General features: G+C 50.4%; 1 protein-coding gene across 1 annotated transcript; it reads right to left on the bottom strand.

Annotated features, from left to right (window-relative positions):
- Window positions 1-9: 9 nt before the first annotated feature.
- Window positions 10-16,352, bottom strand: CFAP251 (cilia and flagella associated protein 251; the record flags this gene model as incomplete). The annotated part of the gene is given in 23 exon segments (XM_082293411.1): window positions 10-65; window positions 68-157; window positions 1,025-1,126; window positions 2,311-2,539; window positions 4,594-4,737; window positions 4,940-5,030; window positions 7,199-7,362; window positions 7,555-7,669; window positions 8,163-8,347; window positions 8,621-8,794; window positions 9,624-9,772; window positions 9,865-10,112; window positions 11,981-12,154; window positions 12,654-12,871; window positions 13,206-13,250; window positions 13,727-13,804; window positions 14,153-14,233; window positions 14,670-14,778; window positions 15,243-15,352; window positions 15,543-15,683; window positions 15,820-15,926; window positions 16,086-16,170; window positions 16,347-16,352. Coding segments are annotated over 23 exon segments (2,901 nt in total).
- Window positions 16,353-16,462: the final 110 nt, after the last annotated feature.

The following is a 16,462-nucleotide window of genomic DNA, read 5'->3' as shown; positions in this document are numbered from 1 at the left end:
TTGTGGTTGCTATGATTCTGAGTCTCTGTAGATCAAAGATTGTTCTCTTTCCTTCTGTTCTTTTTCTCTGGTTTAGCAATAGGTAAGCTAAGAATGTCTGCAACAAATACCTCTGTTGTGATTTCTGCTGGAATTTCTTCAGTCAAAGCTGCTGCACCTGGAGAGCAGTAACAACAACACAAGACACAGAGAAGCAATGTAAAAATGGCTTTCCAGTAAAATTTATAAGCAGCAAGAAGTGAATGAAATGTTTTTAAAGATGTACGAAGGGATCATGACAAAGTGATGGTTTACTAGCTTGATACTTTGTGTGTTTATATCAGGGATTAAACCTGTGTGTCTCACCTTGCAGCAGGTCCCTGCCTCAGAGGAGTCACGAGACAACTTTTACACTTGGTCGATTTGATGTGATTTAGGATCCTGAGGGATCCAGGGATTTCCAAGTTGCTTTGCAGCACCAGGCAGTTCCCTTCGGGAGAGGCACCTTTGCTGCATGCGGCCCATTGCCAGTGACCCTAAACAGATGCTGTTCCAAACTGGTGGGGACTGGGACATGAACTGTACAGAAATGCAGTTCCAGTTACAATGGGCAATTAAATACAGCCGCTTGGCTCAAATCAATGCTATAATTTGCTGTTCCAGACTGGTGTAGACTGGGACGTAAATTGCAGACAAATGCAGTCGTTACCAACAGCTCTGTTACAATGGGCACTGCGTCTTGGGTAAAATCAGCACTGGGATTTCCCTGTGTGTTTCTAATTTCAGTTCCAGCCAGCAGATAAACAGCAATGTAATCTTGTCAGGCCCCAGTTATAGTTCATTGTCCATTTATTTTTAGATACACCCATGTAATTGCTGCGTGGATGAAGGACAGTCTGTAGCTCTGTGACTATTTTTGCAATCCCATCTGAGCAGTTTTGACAGCTCTTGGCCTAACAGGGTAAATGGGTTTGAAATTTAAATTATTCCATCTGGGAGTTGAAACAATCCTGCTTCTGTGCTGTGTGGAATGCTAATCCCGTACCTGTGGGATCACGGGTGTCCGGTTCAAATCCTCCTTCCCTGGGTCTCCTGCCCAGCAAGGTGATCAGACATTCAGCCAGCTCGTCCTCTGTCATCTGCTCCCCTGTACACAACAGAGCAACCCCAGCCCGTGGGTTATGGGGTTGAGAGCACAAAAACTCAAAAGCAACTCAAATTACAAAGTGCATGAATTAAACAGGACAGTTCAAAGGAGGATCTGGCTTCTCTGAGATACACACGTTGCCAACCAAAACACGTGATCCCAATGCAGGAAAACGTTGATCCTAAGGAAAATTGCTCTTCCCTATGGCATTTTGTGAAAAAATGTCAGTCAAAGGGAGAAATTCTGATGCAGACAGCTCTTTAAGATACATTGCAGTTGCAGGGGCTTGAGCTTCTATTCCCACTGGAGAATTCCTGGCACAGATCACAGTCCATGTAGCCATTTTCATGCAGACGAGAAAGAGGAAGGTGGAGAAAAGTCTTGATTTAGTATCTTGAAATAACATGGACATAGCACTTGTTCCCGATTAGTGGTTGGCTCATGCCCTGGAGCATGAGGTTATAGATCTGTTATGAAACTGTTCTATCTGATGTACCTATTTATGGATGTTCACACCATCTGTATAAATAGCTAACCTTTCTCACACTGGTTGAATCCTTGGTTTCCAAGGATCTTTGTGGCAAGGAGTCTTGCCAGGTGATGTACTAACAAGTACATCAGTAAACCAGCATTTCCCTTTACCTGTTTTAATGCTCAGCTGCGCTTTTACACCAGAAGTAAGACAACAGAAGTTTGTTATTAACACTCTATGGCACTGGCACAAGCATATGAACACCCATGTTTATGGTGTTCTCCCTGATTCAGCTCAACTAAACCATCCAGTCTTTCACACAGATTCAGCCCAGGACCAATTTCATCCCTCCTCTCTTGTCTCCCTTTTATCAATTTTATACTACTTTTCCAGAGCCTGTGTGACTGGAAGAGAGAACAGCAATTCAGATAAGGGCACACTGGGAGAAGGATACATTTTGCCAAGATCCATACTTATCATTTAACAGCCAAGATACCTCAGGCCAGGAGAGATTTCCAGAGCAGTAAAAGAAGCACCGCTGGGACAAGACATGTGATTATTCAATTTAAAATCTTAAGGCAGATGGGTCCTCATGCCTGCCCTGGTTACCAGGCTATCGTTCCATAATAATTTCTTGCTACAGTAAAAAATTTCTGAAATTGCAGGCAGAACTAGCAAGCATAAAACTGATATTAGAAACAAAATAACTCACCTCTGCACTGAAGCAGTGACAGGAAATCTCCTGTGTCAATAACTTTGTCTCCCTTCTCATTATCATAACCAAGAACCTGAAATGCTCGTTGTATGGTTTTCATTGACAAGCCAAGTGCAGGTCGATGATTTATGTAAAGTTTGATAAAATCCCCTAAATTTATTTTTATCACTTGTTCTCCAGTATCCGCATACTTGCTGAATTTTACCTCATTTATCATTTCTTCAATCTAAAGATCAAGACAAAGCAGATTGTTACATGTTTTATTTTGAAGAGCGTTGGGCCAGTTTCCGATCCCGCGAATGCCAACGTCCCCTAACCGCGCATGCGTTGGTGCCATGGGTGCCATGACCACATCCCAGTAGGAAGCTGCACTCAGCAGCTGAGGGTGGGCATGGCAAACAGTTACACACCTGCTGACAGGACAGTAGTAAGTTAAAATGGGGGTTACACATACAAAGTCATTTTGGATTTCCTCTCTTGTGACAGGCACTCAGTGACCCTGCAGCTGTTACCGGCACCTTTGGCACAGCTGTGTCTCCGCTCTGGGACAGTGGGCAGGCAAACCACAAACCAATAAACACACCATCCTTGCTCTTGGAGCACACACATGAGGGTCCCGACAGAACCAGGCTGCACACCCTGGCTGGCATTAGAAATCTTATCTTCCCCTGCTCTGACCTGTGTCTGGGGTGGTTCTGGTGCTGCACAAGCCAAATCTGAAATGTGCTCAGTGGGGCTGACACCCTGCACTGCTGGATCACTTACTCTCCTCTCAGACAAACAGGCAAGCACTGGCTGTGCTGGATACCAGTGGTTTTCCTGAAGTCTGGTGCTGTGGGGCAGTCCAGTTGGCAGCTGTGCAGATGTGTGTCCAAAAGGCAGCATCTGCTCCATGCCTTCATTGTACTCACAGACCCTTCAGAGATACACGGGCACAGAGAAACGCTGGGAGAATTCCCCGTGCCAACACGTACCAAGCGTGCTGCTCCCCGGGAAGGGAAGCTGATGCAAGATCTCCCCAGGGAGGACTTTGTATTCAGCCTTGGGCCTTTGTCCTGGTGTCACAAGTTTTTCCACTGAATGAAGCCCGGGGAAGAGGGAAATCTCAGCCTTATATTTTTCCTGTAGTGAATGTCATTTTCACTCGGCTCTGGCTGATCTGGGATTAGGTTTTATATCAACCCCACTGAACTACAAAAGAAAAACACCAGTTCCCAAAAGCTTTTCTAGTCAGCCCAAGATGCCTTTTCTCCCTCCTGCTTTTCTTTTATTAAAACACAAGAGAGAGAGAGATGAACCTTCTCTCTGGATTTATTACTGATTTTAGGTTGCCTGGTTTCACAACAGCTCAGCACCTCTGTTTCCATGCCTGAAATGCTGTTTATATTTTAATTTGGGGAAGTTTGGGACATTATCAGTTATTCTTCCAGAGACATTTCCCAAGGGAATATGTTCTCTGTGTCCCCAAGATGCAAAAATGCAATAACCCAAGGAAAAGATCTAACACAATATGAGGAGATAACACCTCAACTTGACACCAGGGCAAAGCAGCCCCAGCTCAGACAAACATTTGCTGGTTGTGGGGGCTCCAAAGTGAATCAGTTTGCTGGTGGCTGTGGCGAAGGTCCTGCCTTCCATCTGGCTCTCGCAGCGGAGCATCCTTGGGTAGATGGGATGGCACAAACTCACAGCACTGCCTCAGCAGCCTGTGGGTTCCTGTGCCATGGCAGAGATGAACACAGCCTCCCCCACGGAAAGACTGAGGGAGCGCAGTGATGCACCGCTGCCCTTGGGAGAACCCCTCCTGCGGTGACAGGCTGGAGCTGGTGCTCAGAGGCCGTTATTCAAATCTCCTTGCTTCAGATTCAGTCATGCCAGGTTACGCATTACCAAATGAGGTTTGTATACATACAAACTGCCTTGGAGAAACAGCCACACAAAGGGGAAGAAGCAGCACCCTTATTAAATCAGTTCTCTCTGCTGTAAAATTTTGACCCTGAGGTTGCCCTGTTGAACAACTGTGAGCTGTCAGGCTCCAGGTTTGTTCAGCCTTCCCTGCAGTTGCCCAACTTGCTAGCAAGGAAAATTTTGAGGAATTTGCTGCCAGATTCTGACTACTACTATATTTATGCAGATCAGATAAAATACACTGAAAGCCAATAAATACATTCTAGAGCCATCCAGCACAGCAATGGTCAGAATCTGGCCCTTAGAACACTTGGGAGGTGCAGTCAGTCTTGCTTTTTCTTCTTTTAAAAACAATAAAAACAGCTGACCAACCTCTTCCTCTGATGGATAAAATCCTATTGCTCTCATTACAGAAGGAATTTCCTCCAAGGGAATATGTGTTGACACCTGTCTCTTCTCCATTGTATCGATACCTTGGCTGCACAGCTGCACGTAGTAAAAATAGTCCTCCAGTTCCTGCCAGGGATTCAAACAAACACTGCAAATTTCAGTTACCAACAGGCAGGGAAGATAAGGCTCCTTTTAGGGTTTACTAACAGGCATATCAATGAGATTGCTGTTAAAGGCGAGTTGGACAAAACATAAAGAAATGTCAGGCCTGTATAAATTAAACTCCAGCCAGATGTGGCCAGACAGCATTCACGGTGAGCATAATTACCCTGAAGAATTCCCCTTCTCTGCCACCATTCAGGAGGTTGTAGAATGGGATCAAGTCCTCCCCACCCAGGAAAGCAGCAGCATCCAAGGCACTGGCAGAAGTGGAGAAAAGAAGGTACAGGAAGGGTTCATGTGAGGAGAGCCTTCACGGTTCCCTTTCTAGTCGTTCACAGACACTTTCAATAAATAAAATCCCTGGGCCTGAGAATTCAGGAAAGAAAAGCACTGCCTTGAACCCTGTGCTATTTTATCATCAGCTGCACTTCTACAGCATATTTCATACCCAGGTTTTACATACAATAGCACAGTGTGGGAATTAATTATTACTGAATGGTCCTCTTGTTGAGTGGAATGAGTACAGGGCTTGGAGCCAGGAGCTTTTCCATGGACTTGAACTTGGTGTCTGGCATTTGGCTTTTCTGCTTCCTTATAGAGACATTGAGAGAGATGAATTAGCTAGATCAGCATTTTGAACATGCAGAGAAGGCTGGGACTTGGTGTTTGCAATAAACCACACAACTCCCTGTTCCTTGATCTAACACATTTTTCCCCAATAACTCAGTGCAATCCATTACCTGACTTCCTCTGCCGTGGCGGGCAACAGAGTCACAGGTGCAGTTTGCATTAAACTGAAAGCGCCTGAGTAGCCACCTCTTTGTTTCAATTTCATAGGCAGTTGGAGCCAAAAGAATCCCTTTGGCTTGTGCAGATATAATAAGATACCAAGCCTGGCAGTGCAATCATGGCATAGCACTGCCACATAATACCCCACGCCTGGCAGCAAGGCTGCAGCTTTCACACACACCTCTGTAGTGCTGCTTCCACTGGGGTTTTTTTGCAAGCTTCATGCTTTTTTCATAATTAAGTTATTTGGGTATTAAACACAGTGGAGATGCACAAGATGCCAGAAGCAGCAATAAAATGATAATTAGCTCATCAAGAACTTCGCTCCAAAAACAAATTACATAGAAATTCAGTGTTGCCTGGACTCTGGCCAACCATTATAAAGAAGGATCATTTATATTCTATTGCCTTCCTTAAAATGTCGCTTATCCTGACCCCCGACTGTTTAAGTCACACAAAGTGGAAAAGAAAATAAATAAACCCGTTGCTTTCCCACCCAGGTTTCCTTTGTTCTGGCACATGAAGGTGAGCTGGCTTGGCACCCCTTGGGCTTTCCTCAGAGCGAACGGTACCTGCAAAATGTGTTCCTTGCAGGACCAGCAGGGTCTTAACCACAAAATCTTGGTCCTAGGAAGGTGAGGGGCAGTGGTATTTCCCAGGTGCACACCAAAATGCAAACATAGGAGCAAAGGCTAAAAGCCAGCTCCCATGGAATTATTTCCCAGAAACCAGGAGACAGAGTGCTCTGTGCTAGGATGGTGTTGCACAGGATTTGAAAAAGAGAAAACCAAACCAACACAAACTGAGGGAGACCATGCCACACTATCCTAACTCTGCCATGTACTAAACTCCCTTCCCAGTCCCTGAAGTGTGAAGTGGTTCCATGCTGGGCTGGAAGCCTTCATGCCATTCACAGCTGCCTTGCTCCCTCTCTATGTACAAATGTACCTACCGGGCACCTGCAGCCGTGAGGGAAGAGCCTCTGCCCCACAAATGTATTCCAACGAGCAGCTTTGGTCCTTATGTGCCAAGAAACCAGTATATCTATCCTGCCTTTGCTGTGTTACCCCCCTGCCACGTGGGAGCACATCTGGCACCACTGCCCAAGGGATCTGGCAGAGGGAAACCTGCAGAGGATGGCGTAAGAAACCTGGCAGGATTCATCGCTGCTGCTCTGGGCCAGAGCCTGGAGATCCTCCTTTGTTAAAGCAGCCTCCACTCTTCCAGCCACCCCATTTACTGCAGGCCATTTATTCATGTAAGCAAAGCTTTATAGGATTAAGGTGGCTTGTCCTAAATCCAATCTTCAAATGCAGGGGGGATTTCCCAGCAAATTCCTATCCCATTTGGAGAGCAGACAGTTTTGTATCAGCAGCTGCCCTGTGTGCTCCTCCTGCAGCAGCCAGTGCTGCTCTTCTGGTCCCTGCCTAACCCTGACAATCTCCCATCATGCTGGCCAGGCCACAGGGGCCACAAAATCCTCTGCCCAACTTCTTACCATTTGGGCACCATTTCCCAGACCATTCCCCTTCTGTTTCAGCTGCCACCCCACAGAGCTGCTTGGGGCCCAGTGGGTTGACCAAGCAGCTGTGGAAAGCATTAACAAGATTCCTTTCCCTTTCCTGCCATAACTCACGGTAGGTTGACCTTCCATTTCATAAAAGTGCGCTCCTTCCCCCCGGCTGTAAAGATGTAACGCCCGTCATGGGAGGTGGCAAAGTCAGAGGCACCGTCTGGGTGGCAAATGAAGGCTGAGGACTTGTGGGGGTTACCATCGACAGGCAGAATCTGCAAGCCCACCTGGAAGGGAAGAGGGAGTCTGGGAGGGCTGGGGGTCCCCTTGGGGCAATGCCACATCCTCTTCCCCAGGAGTTCTCTCAGCTCTCAGGCAGGACCAGCCTACATGTGGTTTCATCTCCAGTGAAATTCCCAAGGGACCACCAGCTCTGCAAGTGGAGGCTCTTGTACATCTGGGCAGCTGGGGCTCCATACCTTGTCCTTTGTAATGTACACCAGGTAGTGTTGCTGGGGGTCCGCAGAGCTTGTCCTAGGGAGGATTTGTATCTTCTCCAAGGGGGAGCCATAGGTTGGTCCCAAAACGGTCTTTCTAAAGGCAAACAACATATTTATCCACTCTAGGCCACCCAAAACATTTTTCCCTTCTGAACAGCTGTTGTGTGTGAGGATGGGTAGATATGGGAGGTGTGCAGAGGCTTTGTGCTGAGGCTGAGAGAACAGGGTCCCTCGCTAGAAGGAACTACACTGGGGCTCAGAAATTAATTTAGTGCTCAGGGATTATTATGCTTTGCTCATGTCAACTCCTGTCTCTTTATCTGATGTCTAACTGCTGCATCTCAAGTCCAACATGCTGAGCAGACCAAGATCCAGCTGCAGCCACAACCTTGCTAAATGACACATCAGTGAACAGCAGAATGGGCATAAGAGTGGAGTGACCTGAAGGCTCTAGATCTACTAGAGCCTTCCCAAGATCTGCATCACAGATGGACAATCCCATGCTCATGGGTGGGAGTATGGTGGCCATTAGACCAAGGATCAGGAGGAGGTTCCCAGGCAATGGCAGGCCTGAATCAATCCTCTACCTGCACATTTTGGTTGTCACATTGTAGAGCTTCATTTTGTAGCAGCTGTTGGCAGTGAGGAAAAAGGACTCGGTGCTGAGCTGTGGGTACCAGGCCAAGCACAGGGGCACCGCAGCCTGCTCCAGCCTGTCCCTGTGTGTGACCACCAAGTGGTCCTTGATGCTGCTGTTCAGGTCATATTCAACCTGGAGGAACGACAAGGAAACACAGCAACTGCCCTGTGGTCTGCCAGCACCCTTGACCTTGTGGAATCACTGGGTTTGCATCTCCTGGAGAAGCCACAATAGGAGAGCCTCAGTGCCGAGACCAGTCTGAGAAACAACCCCCAGCAATGGAATTGGTGAGGAGAGAGTTGGGAGCCAAGGAACCAAACATGGAGTCTCCTCTGATGGCCTTGTCCAGCCCCACCCCTTTAACCACAAATCATCTCTGTCCTTTAAACTTTCACATCAACCCACCAGCTGCCGGTCCTCCCCGAGGCTCAGGAGCCTGGGCTCGTTGCTGTCTGAATGGACCCCAAAGAGGATGCTCCGGATGGGTTTGTAGTGGGAATCCAGCCCTGCCAGGTGTTCCCAGCATCTGCTCCCATTCTGTAGGACTCTCTTGTAAACAGTCACTGAATGACTCTCATCCTGCAACAACAGCACAAAGGTCAATGAGCCACGATCCCCGCACGCATCCCCTGGCTGGCAGTGGGTTACTTGGTGTATCCCCTCTAGGCTTAGCCTGGCCCTTTCTGTTCTGGAGTCCCACCAGGATGTTTGGAGTCACAGCCAGGATAAAGCACTGGGCTGGAGCCATTTGGGCAGCTGCTCTCAAGAGAGCACCACAGAAATCCTCAACCTGGCGGGAGCATCTGAGCCATTCCCTGCCATGCTCATGTAGAAAAAGGGCAGTAAATGAATTTCTGTGATTCCCTAGAAATCACAAGGAAGATGCTTCCCACTGCTGTGCTCTGGCACACGTGCAGGGAAGGGGAATCTTTTTCTTTGTAGAGATCAGCACCAGTTGCTACAACCTCTGAGTCAAACTGCTTCAAGCTGCCTCTACACTTCTATATCGAGACATGGGATCGAGGGAGCAGCCCTCTCGCAGAGCACCAGCCAGAAGGAAATCCCTGCTCCAGCCCTTTCTACAGATGGATGCAGAGCTAGGATTTGTCACTAAAGTTAGGAACGGGGCGCTGCCAGCAGCGGGTCTGCGGAGCCACTGTGACTGGTGACGTTTTTACAGAGTGACTCTTCAAGCCAGGAAAAGCACTTCGGAGTCAGGAAGCCCCAGGGGAGGAACAGCTCTCTGCCTTGCTCACTCTGCATTTCAGAGTCACCAAGCCCCAGGGGAGGGACAGCTCTCTGTCCTGCTCACTCTGTGCCTCGCAGGATGGCCGGCAATTCCCAGTCCCTCCCAAAGCTGCCCCAGGAACAGCGCATGTAAATCACCGAGCGGAAAAAACAAGCTTACAGCAGTTGCGAGGTACTTGGAATCGTAAGAGAAGCTGATGTGAGTCACAGGACCTTGCGAGAACTGGAATTTTTCGCAGATGGACTGAAGGGAAATTGCATCAAGGATGTAAACGCTTCCATCAGTAAAACCAGCAGCCAGCAAATAACCTGGAAAGCAGATCAGAAACGTCTCACGACACCATCACTCCTCACAGGAAAGCCAGTGCTTGGCACGTGGGGAGGTCACAGGGCTGCGATACCTTCAGGGTCATAAGATAAGCACTGGATGCCAGCCTCAGTGAATATCCTGCTAACGAGGTACTGGGTCTCCTTGTAGTCCCACACCTTCAGCAGCCCACAGTGACTCCCCGCAGCCACGAGTGGCTCCTGCGGGTGGCAGGCAATGGCATTCACAGCTTTCTTCACCTCTTTCATGATTCTTTCAAAGTTTGTGCTGTCTGTTGCAACATGGAACATGGTTGCATCAGAGGTTGAAAGGATAAAGTTCCTGTTTAGTGTGAGAGAAACAGAATTCGATGAATCAGACCAACTGGCTCATGTCCCTCCAAGCTATATTACACATCAGTCTCTTTTTGGGAAGTTAGTTGGACAATCACTTATATTTTGTGATACACAATATGCAAACGCTCCTTGACCTGGAAGGCAAGTGGCACTTTGTATTCATGACCTGGGAAATGGCCATGGGAAGACACTGGAGTCAATTCCATTTTCTACTTGGCTGGGCAAGCCAGAAGATGAATGACATCTGGGGAGCTCCTGCCATTTGCAAGTCACTGGTGGGTGAGATAGACAAATGAGCAATTGGAGATACTCTGAATGGGCTTTTCACGTGTCTCCACACCACCATTGTCAGTGGCTCCACGTTGACCGCGCTGCCATGGCCAAGGTTGGAGGGCAGTTTCAGTCCCTGTCTGTTCACTCAGCCACGCTGACCAGCACGGCAGAGAGGTTTCACTGTGTGACTGGTGATGTGTGAAGTAGACAGCTGGGTAATTATTCACATTACAGCACAAACGTGTATAGTTTCAGTCTGCCTGATAGAGAGTCTGGACCCAGGAAAAGGGACAAGAGAGGATCACACAATAATCCCAGACTGGTTTGAGTAGAAAGGAACCTTAAAGATCATCTTGTTTCAACACCTTCCACTAGACCAGGTTATTCCAAGCCCTGTCCAACCTGGCCTTGAACAATTCCAGGCATGGGGCATCCACAGCTTTTCTGGGCAACCTGTGCCAGGACATCACCATTCTCACAGTGAGGAATTTCTTCCTATATTCCATCTAACCCTGCCCTGTCAATTTTAAGCCATTCTCCCCTTGTCCTCTCACTCCATACCCTTGTCCAAAGTCCCTCTCCAGCTGTTTTGGAGCCCTTGAGGAACTGGAAGGTGCTATAAGGTCTCCTTGGAGCCTTCTCCAGGCTGAGTCTAGGAGCTGCACAGACAGACACAAGTGGGGAAGCACAGCTTCTTTGCCAGCTGTTCCATCACAGCCACCAGTTTATGCACATTGGCCCAGGCACTGATGGACTCTGCACCTCTTGCATGCCTTAGCTGGGCTCTCCAGCCATTCCTAATCCCACCACCCTCTGGGATGAACTCAGGCCCTCCCCTTTGGTTTTCTGCCTTTTGTGCTGCCCAGAACAGCTACAAGTGGCAGAAGCTACAGCAGTGACCCAGAAAGAGGCATGAGACAACAGAGACCAACAGGGAAACCAAACCATCCTCCAGGACACTGCTCCAGGCTGGAAAAGAATCTGTCCCACATGGCTCATTGGAAAACACGTGTGGCTAAGAACAGACGTTGCCAGGAAAGCTGTAACAGGAGTGACAGACATATGGTTTGCAGGCTGGATGGAGACACACAACAGCTTCATCTGGCCTGCAGACTCCCTATAAATCCTCACAGGCACAGCTACGTCACGCAGAGGGACAGAGAGGAGCTGGTGACCGGTCAGTGTGGTACAGCCCTGCGCTGGCGCCATGGCCCCAGTTAGCTTGCCAAGCCATGATAAAATCCAACTGGATATAGCCATCCCTGGGAGGGGCTTAAGGGGGGGATTAAGGGGCCCAGTGAGAGCTGGAGGCTCAGCATTAGTACTGCCTGGTGTGCCGGGTACGTGACAGAGAAGCTGATCATCTCCGTGCCTGCACCAAGGCATCACCTCAAGCTCAGAATCTGGGATGTGCTGGAGCCCGCCCACACTCCCTCCCTGTCCTGCCCAGAAGCCTGAGCACAGGGTTGAAACCTGCTCCAGACCAGGCAGAAGCTCATGGAGCAGCTCTCACTGACCTCCTCCCCAGTTTTGAGCTGCAAGGCAAACACAGAAGAGCTGGGTTCGTAAAGAGACACTCACCTGGTGAGAAAGGGCTTGCTGCTGTCTGGGGAGGCACCGGGAGGATCACGAAGGATTGTGGAGAACGAGATGGACCGGATGGGACCCACTTTGTCATGGCTGTAGATGGTGAGGAGCCGCAGCTGCCCATCATAGAATTTAACCTGCCCTTTCACATCGCCTGTGACTACACAGCTGCAAGGAAGGGGAAGTTCTTAACCAACACACTGACTGACAACTCCCAGATATTTCTTGAAGGGCATCCTTAGGCGGAAGCAAATCTCTTCCCCACTTCTTTGCACAAGCACATGAGCAGAGCCCTGCACAGTTGTTCAGGAGAAAGCCGGGGCTGTGTAGAAACCAGCAGCTCTGCTGTGACCCTGCCGTGTCCCTGCCGTGTCTCCGAGGCTGTGGCGGCGTTTGGTGGCTGTCTGCTCCCTCTGCCGGTAGCGGCCAGGAGGCTGAGCCACTGTCTGAGCTACCCCAGCAGAGCTGGCATCTCATCATCACGACTTTTCAACCTTATTTCCACCCCCAGCCAAATCCATTGCTGGAAAATTACTCATAAACCAGCAGCACTTTCCTGCATGAGTGACCATGCTGCCAAGTGACTTAAAACTCCAACATTATTTCTGCCACAACTACAGCTGAGGTACCCAAGGACTACAGCTACGGAAAAGGGCTGCCCCGTTACCTCTCCAACACTTGGAGCACGGTAAGACTCTCCTTCTGCATTGACACCACTTTGGTGGCTGTTATTCCGTGGGGTTTGGCTGGCAGTTCCTCGGGGAGAGTGCGGGGATTGTCCATGTCCCACACCACCAGCTTCCCGGCTGAGGTGCCCGTCAGAGCTTGGGCGTTGTTAAAATGGAAAACTGACTGGCTGAACTGTCCCACCAGGCACTTGAAGGTCTGTGGAGACAGCAGCCAGGCCGTGTTTTCATCCCAGAGCTGGCTCTGCCCTTCTCCAGCAGAGAGGTTTCTGCTTGGTCCTCATGACATTCCCTCCCTGCCCCACAGCAGGACAAGAGGACAAGAGCCTCAGGAGAAAATGCAGCGGGGCACCTTGGAGAGAGAGCCCTGCTTGACCTCAGCTCAGGCAACCCAACAGGCTTGTCCCTGTCCAAGGGGGACAAGCTGGGGACATGGCCACTGTTTTTGCTTGAGGGGATGGGGAAGGACAGTGCTGCTGCCAGCAGGAAAGCCAAGAGGGTAACATGCTGTGGTCCCTCCCTGCTGTGCTCACCTGGTTGCTCAGGAATGGTGCCCTGTACTGCAAACCTCCATCATCCTGGGGAAAGCAGAGAAAACATCCAGGACAAGCATTTTGGAATCGAGCTCTGCAGTGCCAGCGTGTTCCCACCATCTGGGCACTGGCCCCACACTGTGGTGACCAAAGCAGGGCTCCTGGGGCAGAAAGGCTCCAAGATCTTCCAGAGTGCATGAAACATCCTCTCCTTCCACCTGCTTCTCTTCCAAAAGCTGCTGAATGGCACAAGGCCCATGGGAAAGCAGGAGTGGGAGAGGTGAAGAGCATCCCTGCCACAGCAGCTGGGACTCACCAGTGTGGGAGTGGAGGGAGGGTGATACTCTGCCCAGACCACTTTGGGATCTGGCAAGGGCAGGGAGCAGGGTAGGGGGATGGGGGCGAGGGCAGGGACAGATCTGCAATGTGTGACCCAAGTTGTGGACAGACACCTGGCCCCAGAGTTTCCCCATCACCTCCTTTCTGGCACCCGAAACATGACTTCCCGTGTCCGTACTTACCCACAGGTAAAATATCACCTGGGTTTTGCTGTTGCTGACAAACTCCTGGGGATTCTGAGGGTTAAAAATGACATAATCCTGAAATTCAAAGGTGAGAATCACATTAGCACCAAGCTGAGCACTGCTTTCTGCTTATTCTTCCATGCAGAACAACTGCTTTTATCCAGAACCACCTCACCAGCTGCACTGAACTGAAAACAGAGGGCACCCTGTGCCTGTCAGGTATCAGAGGAACAGGGATAACCCTTTGGGATGCTCTGCTGCATCAGGGTGCCCCAGGGATGGGGTGTGATCCTGCCTCCCACCCCCAGCTGGCACCCACCAGCAGCCCCATGCTGGATGGGGACATGGGGGCACAGGGGGGAGCAGATGAGGATGGGGCTGCCTGGTCCAGCCCCTCTGCCCTCCTCAGCCATGGTCACTCACCTGATGCCCAAACTCAGGCTTCAGCTCTGTGCTGCACATGGGTTTCTCTGTGGGCAAAGTCCATCTCCAAACACAAACTTTCTAGAAGAGAAGGGAAGAAAAATCCAAGGAGCACTTGTGGCTTTCTGGGAGGTTGGGGGAGCCAGGTGAGTCCCATTCCCCACCCACTGCAGGGGATGGTGTGGCCTAAAAGACTGGAGCAGGGTAAAACCCAGCACAGCCTGGCAGCAGAAAGCTTAATTTCAGGAAATAATGCTAGAAATTGCTTAGATGGAAGTGATGAAGTCAGAAGCTTTTATAACAAATTAAGATCCATTTTCTCAACTCTGCAGCATTCATTTTAATGAAATCCAGGTCTATCTTCTAATAGCTCAGCAAAAACAAGCCATCACTCTGCAAACCCGCTCCCCTCTCTCCTGCTCTCCCCATCCAAATTCCCACCTCCCCTGTGCTGCACTGCGAAAAACTTCCAGGTCTATATCCTGCAAAGCTATGGAAGAGGAGATATTCTCTTCACCTGCACAGTACCAGCACTAATGGTCACCAAATACTTGGCATCCTGGGAAATGGCAATGGCACAGACCCCGTCCTCCGGATGACTCTCAAAGATGGTGCGCACGGGTACCCTACGGAGCAGAGACCTCATGGGTGCTCCTGGCAGCACAGGGGGTTCAAGGCAGTCACTTGGCAAAGTCTGTGGCACAACCCATCCACCCACCCTGGTCTGTGTGGAAGGAGAGATGGAGGGAGGGAGGCTGCAAACATTGGTGCTGCCACAGGCTGGTGGTGCTCAATGTCCCCTCCATCCCTTCCTCCTAAGTAAATGGCACTGGGAAACAACTCACCAGGGATCTCCATCACATCATGAAGATGTGATGTACTTAGTCTGGGGGAGCTCAGCCCCATCTCAGTGTCTCATGGGTATGGGTGATATGAGGATCATGAAGGCCTTGGTTTGGTTTTGGTTCCTTTGCTGCTTTTTAGTCTGTCCCTGTGTTCTCTCATTTTACTCTCAGCTGAGGCTGGAATCAGTCCTGAGTGATTTGCTGGACAGAGCGGGTTTCCAAAGAGGAGGTTCCTGGGAGCTTACCCGGAGTAGGAGTCCCACACGATGATCAGAGCGTCTGGCCCTCGGTCGGCGGTCGCAACCCAGCGTTTGTCTTCACTCACACACAGGCAAGAGATGACATTTGTGTGGCCCTGGGGGAGGGAAGCAGCAAAATACCTTGCAGGCTGCAAACCTGGGGCTGTTTTGTCCATACCTTTTGTTTGGGCTGCCTCTGGGTTTGGTTATAGGTGCTCCCTAAGCACAGGGCACCAGAAAAAAAGATGGAGGGAGGGGGTTCAGGAGAAGGGGAGGAGAAGGGAGATGCTTGGCTGTGTGCCAGACCTGGAGGTGGTACTGCTTGTTCCCCAGGATGTCGTGGATGACCACTATGTGGGAGGAGACGTACAGGAGCACCCGGTCCTCCCCGTCCATCAGGCTGTGCACGGCCAGGCTGCTGTTGTAGCCAAACACCCAGGACAGGTTCTGCAGGGAAATGGCAACTCTCAGCAGCCAGGACAAAAAAGGCACACGAGGTCTGTGGAGTGGTGCAAGAGAGTGGGGCAGGCACGCCAGGTGCAGTGTGGACCATCCTGGTGGCACTGTGCCCGTTGGTACTCACAAGGGGGTGAAGGCTGCTGTCCCTGTTCTTCCGGAACAGCATCCCCGGCATGGCCGCCCACACCAAGCTGGCAAAGCCTTTATGCTGCGTGTGCTGCTCCCTGTAGCCTGAGAGAGGGCTGGAAATGGCTCCCTTGGTCTCAGACAGTGCTGGGGCTGGTTCAGGGGGTCCAGCACCCTCCAGGCATGATGTCCCAGCACTGCCTTCCCCCAGGGTGCCCTGGCTCCCAGCCCAGGTACTGGGCAGGGTGTCTGAGATCCCCATACCTAAAGGAGATGATGGGGGACACATCGGTGGTTCTCCAGTATCCTCTGGTGCTCCTTCCTTCTCCCTGGCAGCAGCAAGGGGATCCTTGAAAAGGGAGAGAGGTTTTGGTGAATGCTGGCTCCTGGGCTGGTCTGGATGGGGACCGCCCTGTGGCTACTGGGAATGAACCCCAGCATGTCTCAGATCCTGGGGGCTCTGTTTCCACTAGGATCTGCCCCAGACCCTGTCTCAAACAGGACTTTCCATGGTACAGCCCTCACCTCCATCTCCTGAGCCATCTGTCTGTCCTGGAACATCTCCTTGGGTTCGCTGCTTAGTGCTGCTCTTCCCTCAGTGGGTTACTCCAGCGTGACTTCACAGGGACCATCCATCCACA

This window comes from Coloeus monedula (genome assembly GCF_965178545.1).
Source record: "Coloeus monedula genome assembly, chromosome: 18".
In the NCBI taxonomy this organism is placed as follows: Eukaryota; Metazoa; Chordata; class Aves; order Passeriformes; family Corvidae; genus Coloeus; species Coloeus monedula.
The sequence above is the reverse complement of the archived record's forward strand: the minus strand, read 5'-3'. Positions and strand labels throughout refer to the sequence as shown.